The 14,221-nt window shown below is 37.8% G+C and overlaps 1 protein-coding gene across 1 annotated transcript in view; it reads left to right on the top strand.

The window, feature by feature from the left end:
* The first annotated feature begins 210 nt into the window (after positions 1-210).
* IRAG2 (inositol 1,4,5-triphosphate receptor associated 2) overlaps positions 211-14,221 on the top strand; it is a 122,796-nt gene continuing 108,785 nt past the window's right edge. The window contains 2 exon segments of the mRNA XM_035706789.2: positions 211-800; positions 9,518-9,628. Of these exon segments, the coding sequence (XP_035562682.2) occupies positions 236-800; positions 9,518-9,628 (676 nt within the window). The 5' untranslated portion in view covers positions 211-235.

Here is a 14,221-nt window from a genome sequence, read left to right as displayed (position 1 = left end):
GCACGTGGCAAATACTTTGTATGTGTTAGCTGGTGTTATTTTCAGGAAATTTGAGTGCCAAAATTAAACGCATGGAAAGTTATTTAAACCAATTGTTTAAAGACCTCTTAATCCCTCCACAGCTAATTTAGGACTTAAGTAGCATTGCTAGATTACTGTTAGGACAATGCTAACTTTAAAAAACTTTTGCCTGCACTTTAGCCACCTCATTTCCATGATCGGAGGAAGGTGAACAATGGCTTCTGTGAGGAAGGTCACTGACAAGCGGCATAACCCAGTGGAAAGCATTTGTAGAAAAATCAGAGCCATCCAAAAGAGAGAAGAGATTTCAGATCCAGTTCGACAGATTCTCAAATACCAATCTAGCAATTTTGATAGTCCACAGATTAATACCAAGAAAGATTTTGAAGAGGTACTGAAGACCATGGGTATCACTCCTATTCCCTTGCCCAACACTTCTTTCTCAAGGACCGAGAAAGACTATGTCATCGTTACATCTCCTCAAATGATGTCTCCAAGAGCCCCAACCATTTCTCATCTCAGCTCTCCCAAGACTGCAACGTACCCTGTTTCCCTCACAAGTTCTGAAAACCTCTCAAGGCCAAGATCACAGAACTCTCAGAATCTCACATCACAGACCAGGAAAGGGGAGTGCTTCTCTAACAAGAATTTGAATAACTATTATAGTGAAAATAACTTTAGTGCCTCAACACCTGACTTTGATTCAACCTCTGATAAAAACTCTGAATGTTACACTCCTCAGGAATCAGTGGTGAAAAACTTATCTCTAAATGAAGCTGGTAAATATTAATTTTCTAATGTTTATTCTTCTAATAGAGGAATAAGCCTATCATTTTCTAAAACCTGAGTTAAACCTAATCCACATGATTAAAACTTGGATGGAAGCATCCATCGTACCCTTTTTAAGTATGTTTCTTTCTCTCTTTTAAGAAAATTTTATTCACCTTTAAATAAAAATTATTTTTGAATTTTTAATTGATATATAATTGACCTATTTGGGTATACAATGTAGTGATTCAACAATTACATACTTTATTAAATGCTCACCATGATAAGGGCAGTTAATATCTGTCACCATGCAGAATTATTACATTATTGACCATATTCCCTATGCTGTACTTTTCATCCCCATGACTTCTTTATTTTATAACTGAAAATTTGTACCTCTTAATCCACTTCACCTATCCTGTCACCTCCGTCTCCTCTGGCAATCACCAGTTTGTTCTCTGTATTTTTTTAGTCTATTTCCTTTTTGTCTGTTTTGTTTTTTAGATTCCACACAAGTGAAAGTATATGGTGTCCTTCTCTGACTTATTTTACTTAGCATAATACGCTCTAAGTCTACCCATGTCATCCTGAATGGCAAGATTTTATTCTTTTTTATGGCTGAGTAATGTTCCATTGGGTATATATACCACTTCTCTTTTATCCATTTATCAGTAGGCATTTAGATCACTTCCATGTCTTGGCTGTTGTAAAAATAATGCTGCATAAACATGGGAGTGCATATATCTTTTCAAATTAATGTTTTTGTTTTCTTTGGTTAAGTACCCAGAAGTGAAATTACTAGTATTTTCATTTTTAATTTTTTGAGGAAACTCCATACTGTTTTTCATAGTGGCTGCACCAGTTTACAATTCCACCAGTAGTTCATAAGGTCTCCCTTTTCTCCATATCCTTACCAACAGTTGTTATTCTTGAATTTTTGATACTAGTCATTCTGACTGGTATGAGGTGATATCTCATTGTGATTTTGATTTGTGTATCCCTGACGATTAGTGATGTCAAACATCTTTTCATGTGTGGCCAACAGTGGCCACCTGTATGTCATCTTTGGGAAAAAGGCTATTCATTTCCTCTCCCAATTTTTTTTTCTCTCTCAATTTTTTAATTGGGTTGTTTTTTGGCGTTGTTTCTTATTTATGTATTTTGGATATTAACTACTTATTGGATATATCATTTGCAAATATCTTCTTCCACTTAGTACATTGCCTTTTCATTTTTTAAAGATTTATTTATTTATTTATTCATGACAGACAGACAGAGAGAGAGGCAGAGGGAGAAGCAGGCTCCATGCAGGGAGCCTGATGTGGGACTTGATCCCCAGTCTCTAGGATCACACCTCTGGCTGGAGGTGGCACTAAACCACTAGGCCACTGGGGCTGCCCTGCCTTTTCATTTTATTGATAGTTTTCTAAGTTGTGCAAAACCTTTTTGGTTTGATATGGTCCCAATGCTTTATTTTTCCTTTTGTTTCCATATCCTAAGGGGAAAGATTCAGAAAAATATTGTTAAGGTCAATGTCCAAGAGTTTACTGTCAGTGTTTTCTTTTAGGAGTTTTATAGCTTCAGCCTTTACATTCTGATATTTATTCCATTTTAAGTTTACTATTGTGTATGATATAAGGAAGTGGTTTAGTTCCACTCTTTTCCATATAGTTGTCCAGTTTCCCCAGTATTACTTATTGAAGAGACTATCTTTTCCCTATTATGCATTCTTATCTCCCTGATCATAGATTAATTGACAATGTTAAGTATGGGTTTATTTCTGGGCTTTCTATTCTGTTCTATTGATCCATGAGTCTCTTTTTATGCCAACACCATACTGTTTTGATTACTTTAGCTTTGTAGTATAGTTTGAAATCTGGGATTGTGATACCTCCACCTTTGTTTTTCTTTTTTGAGATTGCATTGGCTATTTGGGGCCTTTTGTGGTTCCATACAAATTGTAGTGTTTGTTCTAGTTCTTTGAAAAATATATATGTATTTTTATATTTTAGGTAGTTAACATACACAGCAATATTGGGTTGTAGAGTAGAATTCAGTGATTTATTACTTATATACAACACCCAATGCTCATCATAACAGGTGTCCTCCTTAATATCCGTCACCCAGCTAGCCTATACCCTACTCAGCTCCCTCCATCAACCTTCAGTTAAGAGCCTCTTATGGCTTGTTTTCCTATCTCCTTTTTTCCTGTTCCCCCTTCCCATATCTTCATCTGTTTTCTCTCTTTAATGTCACATCTGAGTGAGATCTATGGCATTTGTCTTTCTCTGACTGCCTTATTTTACTTGGCATAATACACTCTAGCTCCATCCATGTCATTGCAAATGGCAAGATTTCATTCTTTTTGATGGTTGAGTATATTCCATTGTATGCATATACCACATCTTCTTCATCCATTCATTAGTTGATGGAAATTTGGGCACTCTCTATAGTTTGGCTATAAACACCAGGTGCATGTATCCCTTACGAATCTGTATTTTTGTATCCTTTGGGTAAATACCTAGCAGTGCAATTGCTGGGTTGCAGGGTAGTTCTATTTTTAACATTTTGAGGAACCTCCATACCATTCTCCAGAGTGGCTGCACCAATTTGCATTCCCATCAACAGAGCAAGAGGGTTCTATTTTCTCTGTATCCTTGCCAACACCTGTTGTTTCTTGTGTTGTTAATTTTAGCTATCCTGACAAGTAGTATTTTGGTAGAGATTACACTAAATTTGTAGATTGCATTGGGTAGTATGGATATTTTTACAATATTAACTCATAATCCATGAGGATGGTATATCTTCCCATTTATTGGTGGTATTTTTAATTTCTTTCGTCAAGTCTTATAGTTTTCAGACTACAGGTATGTCACCTCTTTGGTTAAATTTATTCCTAGTGATTTTATTTTTCCTGATACAATTGTAAATTGGATTGTTAATATCTCTTTCTGCTATTTTGCTATTGGTGTATAGAAATGCAACAGAGGGGTGCCTAGTTAACATCTCAGTTGGTTAACATCTATCTACCTTCAGCTCAGGTCAATCACGATCCTGAGATCAAGCCCCACATTGGGCTCCCTGCTTGGTGGGGAGCCTGCTTCTCCCTCTCTCTCTGCCTGCACTCCCCCTGTATGTGCTTTCTCTCTTTGTCAAATAAATAAAATAGAATCCTACAAAAAAAAAAAAAAGAAATGCAACAGATTTCTGTATGTTGATTTTTGTATCCTGAGACTTTACTGAATTCATTTATACGTCTAAGAGTTTTTGCTGTAGTCTTTAGGATTTTCTATATATAGTATGATGTCATCTGGAAATAGTGACAGTTTTACTTCTTTACCAATCTGGATGACTTTAATTTCTTTTTTTATCTGATGGCTGTGGCTAGGACTTCCTGTACTATGTTGAATAAAAGTGGTAAGAGTGAATGTCATTGTCCTGTTCCTCATCTTAGAGGAAAAGCTCTCAGTTGTTCATCGTTGACTATGATAGTTGTAGGTTTTTCATATAAGGTCTTTATTTTGCAATATGTTCCCTCTAAGCCTACTTTGTTGAGTTTTTTATTATCATGAATGGATGTTGTACTTTGTCACATGCTTTTCCTGCATCTATTGAGATAATCATATGGTTTTTATCTTTCTTTTTGTTAATGTGTCACATAGATTGATTGATGCATATAGAATAATCCTTGCATCCATGAAATAAATCCCACTTGGATTGTGGTGAATGATCCTTTTAATGTACTATTAAGTTCAATTTGCTAATATTTTGTTGAGGATTTTTTTTTTTAATTTATTTATGATAGAGAGAGAGAGAAGCAGAGACACAGGCAGAGGGAGAAGCAGGCTCCATCCCGGGAGCCTGACGTGGGATTCGATCCCGGGTCTCCAGGATCGCGCCCTGGGCCAAAGGCAGGCGCTAAACCGCTGCACCACCCAGGGATCCCTTGTTGAGGATTTTTGTATCTATGTTCATCAGAAATATTTGTCTGATTTTAGTGTTAGGGTAATGCAGGGCTTGTAGAATGAACTGGAAGCTTTCCCTTCTCCTCTAATCTTTGGAATAGTTTAATAATAGATATTAGCTCTTCTTTAAATGTTTGGTAGAATTCAACTGTGAAGCCATCTGCTCCTAGACTTTTGTTTGTTGGGAGTTTTTGATTACTGGTTCAATTTCATTACTAGTAAGTGGTCTGTTCAGATTTTTCTTTCTTCCTGATTCAGTTTTGGGAGATTGTATGTTTCTATGAATTGATCTATTTTTTTCTAGGTTGTCCAATTTGTTGGTATACAACACTTTGTAGTAGTTTCTTATAATCCTTTGTATTTCTGTGATGTTGGTTTTAACTTCTGTTTCATTTCTCTTTTTTTTAAGATTTATTTATTCACGAGAGATACACAAAGAGAGGCAGAGACATAGGCAGAGGGAGAAGCAGGCTCCCTGAGGGGAGCCGGAAGTGGGACTGCATCCCAGGACTTCAGCATCATGCCCTGAGCCAAAGGCAGATGCTCAACTACTGAGCCACCCAGGTGTCCCTTCTGTTTCATTTCTGATCTTATCTAGTCCTCTCTCTCTCTCTCTTTTTTTTTATAAGTCTGACTAAAAGTTTGTCGATTTTGTTTATATTCTCAAAGAATCCAGCTCTTAGCTTCATTGATCTTTTCTATTGTGGGTTTTTTTGTTTGTTTGTTTCCATTTCATTTATTTTCCTTCTTCTATTTCCTTTCTTCTACTAACTTTGGACTTTGCCTTTTCTTTTTCTAATTCCTTTAGATGTATAGTTAGATTGTTTGATAGTTTTGATTCTTGAAGTAGGCCTGTATTGCTAAACACTTCCATCTGAGAACTGTTTTTACTAAGTCCCAAAGATTCTGAACCAACAAACATTTTATGTTTCTGATTTCATTTGTCTCCAGATACTCCCTGATTTCCTCTTTGACTTCCTCATTGACCCATAGTTGTGTAGTAGCATGTTGTTTAGCCTCCAGGTGTTTGTGTTTTTTCTGTTTTTTTTTTTCCTTGTAGTTTTCTAGTTTCATAGCACTGTGGTTGAAAAAGATGCTTGATATTATATACAGTCTTCTTAAAATTTACTGGTATTTATTTTGTGGCCTACTGAGATCTATTTTGGAAAATATTCCATGTGCGCTTTAATGTATATTTTCTTTTTTGTCTAAGTATTGCTACCCCAGGCTTTTTTTCCCATTTGCATGAAATATCTTTTTCCATTTCCATCCTTTCATTTTCAGTCTTTATGATTTTAGATGTGAAGTGGGTCTCTTGTAAACAGCATATAGATGAGTCTTGTTTTTTTTATCCAGTCGCCCTGTGTCTTTTGATTGGAGCATTTAATACATTTACATTTAAAGTAACTATTGATAGGTATGTACTTATTGCCATTGTGTTAATCATTTTCTGTTTTTGTAGTTATTCTCTTTCCTTTCTCCTACTCTTACTCTCATGTTAAATGTTTGTAAGTCCTATTCTCTAGTGTTGGACTTCTTTTTATTTTTTCTGTATCTACTACAGGTTTTTTGGTTTGTGGTTACTGTGAAGTTCATATATAACATCTATGTATATAGTCATCTGTTAAGTTGATGGTCACTGAAGTTCAAAACACATTCTGAAAGAACTAGAGTTTTACTCCCCACTTCTACATTTTATGTATATGATGTCATATTTTATATCTTATTATTTTGTGTATCCCTTCACTAATTTTTATAGGTATAATTGATTTTTACCACTTTGTCTTTTAACCTTTATACTAGCCTTATAAGTGATTGATCTAGTATTTTTACTGTATGTTTGCTTTTACCAGTGAAAATTTTTCCTTTTATAATTTTCTTATATCTAGTTATGACCTTTTCTTTTTTCACTTAAAGAAATCCCTTTAACATTTCTTGTAGGGCTGGCTTATAGTGATGAACTCCTTTAACTTTTGTTTGTCTGGAAACTTTTTCAATTCTAAATGATGACCTTGCCATGTAGAGTATACTTGGATGTATGTGAATATTATTATGCTTGATGTTTTCCAAGAACTTACTTAACCTGTCCTCATTTTTTAAAGTTCTTTTCTTTCTTTTTTTTTCTGTTCAATTTAGTTTCTTTTCACTATCTTGTCTTCCAGATCACTTAGTCTATTCTCCTACATCATCAAATCTGCTATTGATTCCCTCAAATGTATTTTTTCATATCAGTTATTGTATTCAGTTCTGGACGGTCCTTTTTTTAATATTTTCTATCTCTTTGTTGAGGTTATCTCTGAATCTATCAAGGCTGGTGAACATCTAATGACTCTTTCTTTGAACTCTTTATCAGGTAGATTGCTTAATTCCATTTTGTTTAGCTCTTTTTTTTCTGGGGTTTTGTCTTTTTCATGCAGTTCATATTCCTCTGTCCCTTCATTTTGTCTGACTCTATTCCTTACTATATATTAGGTAGGTCAGCTATCTTCTTGTCTTGAAAGTAGTGGTCTTATATAGAACATGTCCTGTGGGCCTGGTAGCAATCCCTTCCCAGTCAGCAAAACCAAGTGCTCCAGATATGTCCCTTGTGTGAACTATGTGTGCACTCCCCTTGTGACTGGGTCATGACTGCTACTGGTCCTCTGGGGCAGGGCCAGCCCTTAGTCCAGCTGTCTACAAAGATTGACTACAGGGCTTGCCCCCAGCACAGCTGAATGGAAGGCCTGGCTTCTGCCACTGCTGGTGGGCAGAGTTAGCTCTCAGGCTGGCTGTCTATAATGTCTAACCTTGACTGCTGCAGGTACCCTGAGGGGCATTGTTTGCATGTGGTGCAGCTGAGTGAGAGGCCTAGCTTCAGTATCTGTAGGGAAACTGGTAGATGTGGTTAAATCCCTGGTGCAGCTAAATGGGAGGCTATTGAGATTGTTGTGGTGGATTGGGCTAGCTCCTGGAAAGGCTGAATGGTTGGCCTGACTATAACTACTGTCAGTAAGCTGGTAGATGCAGCCAGCTCCACCACTCCCTGGGAGCAGAAGTAGTTCTGGAGAGGCCCTAGTCCTGGACAGGGCAGAAGTAGTTGCTCTGGAGAGACACAGGTTCCAAATGAGACTGCCCACCCTCTGCACCCCACACTCCAGAGTGGTGGGTCAGGAGCCGACTAGAGAGGCACCTACTGGGGCAGTTCTGCAGGAGAATACCTACATGTGCCAAGTGGTGCTATCGAGGTAGATGTAGAGTGTCAGAATCCATATCTGCAAGTGTCAGATGAGGTAAGCTGAAGGAGTGTACCTCATTCCAGAGAAAGCTCCTGTAGATCCCTGCCCCACTGACACATGTCCTAAAATTAGTAGTCTCTTTCATGTATATCCCAAGAACTTTTCAAACTGCTGAGTCTTGGGCTAACTGATGCAGTGCACTGGCCCTTCAAGAGCAGAGATTCCATTTCTTGTAGTCCTCTATGTCACAGTTAAGCCCTGCTGAATTTCAAAGCCAGATGTGATAGGGGCTTGTTTTCACCACACAGGTCCTCAGGGCCCAGGGTGCCTGATTTGGAGCTTGATCTCCTGGCTTCTCAGGGAGAACCTCCACATCTGTGATATAGTTCCTCATTGTGGGTTGCTACCACACTGAGGCTTTGGTTGTCTACTGTGTCTCTCCTCTCTTACCCTTCTCAGTGGGACTTCTCTTTATCCTTTTAGCTGTGGAAGATCTCTGCCAGTATCAGGTTATTAACAATAACATAAATACTGGATTAATGCATATTTTCTATATTATAGGTAACATATACTATATTTTTCCAATAAAATAATCCAGAGAAAAGAAAATGTTATTAAGGATATCATAAGGAAGAGAAAATACATTTATAGTGATGTACCATGTCTGTTTTTTAAAAACTATGTATAAATAGACCCATGCAGTTCAAACCCACATTGTTCAAGGGTCAGCTGTAATTGTTGCCTTGGTGTGTCTGTGGGAGGAAGTGAGCTCAGGATCCTGCTCTGCCACCTTTCAGCAAGACTCACCCTTTTTTTCTCTTAAAATAAAATCTTACATGTGAAATGTAAGTATTCTCTATATGTTTTTAATTAAAAACATGATAGAAATTCCAGACTGTATTTATAATCATTATCATTGGTATTTGTTTACTCACCTGGAAACAAATTTTCTCTAGAGCAAAAACTACAATTTTAACTCTGTGTGTGTGTGTGTGTGTGTGTGTGTGTGTAGAAGTAAAACGTAGGACAGTGTAGGCTCCATTGTAATGCCAATAGATAGGCCAGAGGAGAATATTGATTTCACAGGCCAATTTCAATTCAAATTTTGTGAACTCTGTTTAGAGGATTACTCATAGAGTCCTATACATGATGGGCACTGAAAAGCAAAACAATGTAAGATGATATTTCTTCTGTATAGCTAATTATTCTGTTTCCTCTACTTTTTAAAAAATATTTTTGTTGTGTTGTACTAGTTTTATTTTTTTATTTTTTACTAGTTACTTTTTCATAGAATGCTTTTAATTTAATAAGGCAAAAACTCCTTTCCTTCTCTTTCATCTCTCTTTTATTCTACTTTAACAAAACATAAATTAAAAGGAAAAATGAATAATAGACTTTCAAGACAAAATTTTTGTTTGGTCTTTTCATGTCAAGTAATAGGTATTATGGGCTGCTATTGAAATATGTCTCTTTTGTTAAAATTAAAACAAAATAAATTAGCAATTGTAGCACAGAAAGCACCTAGATTTACAAAATTTCTTCTAATAGGATGGAAACTAGGAAACTATAATGTCAAAGAAGATGTAACCTACAGCACTAGCAGGACCTGTGAGGAGTTACTCACAAGTATTTTTCATGCATGTGACACAGAATGTAGAGGTAAGTTGAAAATTATCTGCTGAAACGTTCTCATCAAGTCATGTGTACTTTCTATTGTGAGCAAAAGGGAAGTAGTTTATGCGTGGTGCTCTATGTGGTTGTGTTTACATACCTGATGGATGCAACCTAATTTGGGAGTAAGAATGGCTGTTTAGGCATTAGTTATTTTTTTATAATTTCTTTATACCTGTTTTGCCTATTTTACCAATGTTTTGAATAATTTTTTTGAGCTTATCAACTGATTTTCCAGCTTCAATCATTGGAACTACTTACATATCATCAGTGATTCCTCACAAGAAATATACATCTCAAATTTATAAAACCACTTAAAAAATTAGCTCAAAATTGTTAATTTTAGGGCGCCTGGGTGTCTCAGTGGTTGAGCATCTGCCTTAGGCCCAGGTTGTGATCTCAGGGTCCTGGGATTGAGTTCTCCCTCTGCCTATGTCTCTGCCTCTCTCTGTGTCTCTCATGAATACATGAATAAAATTATTTAAAAATTTGTTAATTTTAGAGTATGTAATAGTTACTATTCTTACAAGATTTAAAGTCACTCCCAAACATAGCCAATGAGAGAACTGACAACCTGCATATCCCAGGCAGGCAGAAAGCCAAGCCACATTCTTAAGTGATGCAAGCAGGCCGAGTCCCAGAACCCAGGGGAGGGACCCACAAGACCAGCCAAGAGGGTCCTTGGCTTCGTGCAGAACAGGAATCAAGTATGAGCCAGAGAAAGTGAAAATAGAGTTTTTTGAATAGAGTAAGTGATAGACAGATAATAGCAGAGTATCTGGGACGCTCAGAAAGGGGGGAAAAATGAGTCTCATCATTGCTAGAGGTTTATATTAGGAGAGTCTAGGGTACTTGTTCCTCCAGGAATCTAGGGTAGGTAGGATCCAGTCAAGGCAAATGGCAGGTGAACAATAGGTGTTATTCCATAAATTACTGAAAATAAGGTTATTGGGGCCAGCATCAGCTGAGGTTTGTTTGAAACTAATGTTCTGGAACATGTTTAGGATCTGGCTCTTCTTAAGTGTTATCTGGTGTTTGGGGTCTTGGCCAAAACTCAGTGATTAACTTTCTTGCGTCCACCTGTTGCAGAGTCATTAGGCCACCAATCCAGAAAGAATTCTGGAGATGTTTTATGGTACAACTTAGCTTATTTAAGTCACATGAGGACAGGCCCCGTGGGCAGAAAGAGCTGTATGAAGCTGGTGATTGGTTATGCTTAGTGCTCAAAGGGGAAGAAATATGCAAAGGGTATTAACTCATAAATGTTTTCAAAAAATTTCTGTTCATAAAACTACTTTTTTTTCCCATAAAACTACTTTTGCAAGATTTCTCTCATGCTTATCATTCAGCTTGATATTAACTATTGGTGAGAAGTGAAGGCAGTCATGAGACCCTTTAAGAATGTAGCAACCACCATGTATTTGATCCTTATCAAAACTATGCAGGCTATCGTCAGCCTTCTGGGCTAAAGGCAAACATTTTTCTGCTTCTATCCTTCATCATCCCTTGAAATGGAAACATAGCTTCTTTGGCTTGTTCAGAGGCAGAATATGGAACATGAGTGAATAGGGTGTAGCAGAAAAATAGCAGAGATGGAGCCTTTCTAAAATGAAGTTGCTTCAAGCTTTCCTACTTCATTGGGACATAAAAGGAGACAACAAGAAAGAAATAGTTACTTCTAAGAGATAAGGGATCAATAACCAATGGGTCTGGATTTGGGAAAGAAGGAACACTGAATTTTTATTTCCATCTTTTGATTGTACTGAGGAAACAATCTATGTACAAAAACTCTCGAGGATCCTCCCTGGATTTAGGAAAATCTTTAACTAAGACCCTTAGTTCAGACTTTGACCAAGGAGTGAAAGATGCCTGATGAGGATCTCTGGTAGCTCTGAATGGTCTTATTTTATTTTATTTTTTTTAAAGATTTTATTTATCCATTCATAGAGACACAGAGAGAGAGGCAGAGACACAGGCAGAGGGAGAAGCAGGCTCCATGCAGGGAGCCCGACGTGGGACTTGATCCAGGGTCTCCAGGATCACACCCGGGGCTGCAGGGGGTGGTAAACCACTGCGCCACCAGGGCTGCCCTGAATGGTCTTATTTTAAAATATAACTGTTTAATAGTCTCTTTAGAGTGGAAAGAAAATTCAGACAGAGGATAACTAGGATGAATGCTCAAAGGAAAGAGGTGAGCAGTAGGAGTTACATCAGTCTTATAGTCTTATTGTAGGTACATTGTCTCTTTTTCATTAGCTTTTTTGTAATGAATCTTTCAGTGGAATTCCTTTGGAATTTCAAAACCTTTTGGAGGCTTCTGCATGCCAGTTGAAACAGGTACCCCATTCTGTTTCATTTCAGAGCCTTTGCTTTCAAGTGCACTTCTTAAATGATCTTACCTAATTGGAACGTTCCCCATATGGCCATTGTATTTCCAGGTTGTAATACCCTTGAGGGCTGGGAGCAGTTTGGTAGGACCCTAGCTGAAAAGGGAGTTAACCCACATTTCTGTTCAGCCATATCTACCTGCAGAGGAAGTGCAACTTACATTTCGGTCTGGCCTTATTTTGACCTGGCCTTAACCTGACAGTTACCAAGCCAAGTTCCACAGGACACAAAACAAGCTTAGTGAGATTTTGTTGTTTTTTCTAGATATCTGAAATTTCTGGAACTATAGTTCATAGACACAAAATAAGCAGGTGTGCAGAAAGGTAATGTGTGTGACTCTTTAGAATTTGTCTTGTTAGCTAACTGCTAGGATATTGAAAAAACAAAAAAACAAAAACAAAAAAACAAAGAATCCACTTACCTAAGACTGTGGGTTTCTCAGCCAGACTAATACCTAAAAGGGATGCGCTACAGGGTTAGGGTCTGTGTGTGTTTTATAGCGTACCTTGTTGCATGGAAATTTCCTTGCGGTTGGTGGGTGACCTAATGTCAATCTAACCCATTCTGTGACCAACTTATCCTGTCAGGGGGTTCTTCTTGAGGTGGCTAGTACTCTAACAGCCTTTAAATGCTCAGCCTATGCCTACCATTTTTTGCAGCTTTTTGGCCTCTGAGATCCTTGCTCCTTTACACGAAATAAGGCAAATAAACACATGCAATTTCATATATCAGAAGTAACCAAGAGATGTTACTGTGTCCTGGCCACAAGAAGGCCCTATGTGTACCACCAACAGTTCCTGTGGAAACTTGAAGTTTTCCACTATGGGAATTGTGGTCTGAGAGGTCCAGGGGCTTGGCTCCAGGCAGGCCCTCCTGCCGGCTCAATGAAACTCTGGGCAGAACCACCAGCTCCACGGGGCTCTGGGCACATCTGCTAGGTCAACTGTACTTGGGGCATTATTGTCTGCCAGCACAAGCTGACCTACCATAGAAAGGAAAGCTAATTAGATAGAAAGCTCAAACACAACAGATAAGAGGTCAGAATTGAGAGGAATTTGCCCACAGCTCTCGGAAATGACAAGAAAAACAGTGAACTCACAGGGTTCACGGGTACCATGGTTGTGTTTCATCATCCCCAAATGCTGCTGGAAGTTCACTTTGGATCCTTTACTGCCACCAAATCTATTAAAAAACAAAATTCAACCGAGTAAATTTGAAGGTCTAATTGGCTTTTAAAATGATTTGTGAATCGGGCAGCATCTCATCTAGCAGGTAGGAAGGAATTCAGAGATGTATGAAATAGAAAGTTTTTATAAGGAGAGTGGGAAAGGATTGTTCTAGGCAAGATGGCTTTCACTTAGGGGGACTAGTGGGGAGGATTTGGAAGGGAATGGGGTGGAGGATGGTGATGTCTTACCATGCAGACTATACCTCTTCTTCCTTTAGGGTATAGAGAGGGCCCATGAAGCAGATTCACTGGTACCCACCAGAAAACTCCCCACTGCCCAGTTGAGACTACATTTCTGGGGAGATTGAAACCGCAGTTAGATAAGGTATTGAACTCTGGTTTGGGACTTGGCCTACGTGACACCAATTTGGGCCTGTGGTTTTCTTTTTAATAAGGCCTATTATTCAGACTTTCATTCACTAGTTTTAGCATCTATGATATAGTGCTTTATAATAAAATATTTGTTTTTTTGTCCCATTTCTGTCTCTGAGCTCCTATTCTTTATAAGGTGGTGCAAATGGTGATATTCTATCATCCCTTCCTAATTTATCAGCTGGAATAATTGATAAAAGGAAACTCTACCTTGCTTCATCAGCTATCTGGTTGTCTAGGTCTTCTTAGAGGAAAAGCAGGATAAAAGCTTCTCCTGATCACTCAAGAGTAGGGTGTGGATATTGTGCCTCCTTACCCCCATGTATTTCCTATAAATAAGGACATTTGCTTGCCTGACTACGGAGCAATGATCAAAATCGGGATATTTAACATTACTGCAATACTATGATTTTTTTTCAAAGGTCTATGTTCAAATATTCTCATTTGTCCCAATCATACCTTACAGCTTTTTTTGTTTTGTTTTGTTTTGTTTCCCAATCCAGGACCCATACCTTCTATTTAGTAGTCACAGCTCTTCAGTTTCCTTCCATCTGGAAAGTTGCTCACTTGTCTTTTGTGACCTTGAAATTTTT

Source organism: Canis lupus, chromosome 27, assembly GCF_003254725.2.
Source record: "Canis lupus dingo isolate Sandy chromosome 27, ASM325472v2, whole genome shotgun sequence".
Lineage (NCBI taxonomy): Eukaryota > Metazoa > Chordata > Mammalia > Carnivora > Canidae > Canis > Canis lupus.
Note: the sequence above shows the minus strand (reverse complement) of the source record. Positions and strands in the feature narration are given on the sequence as shown.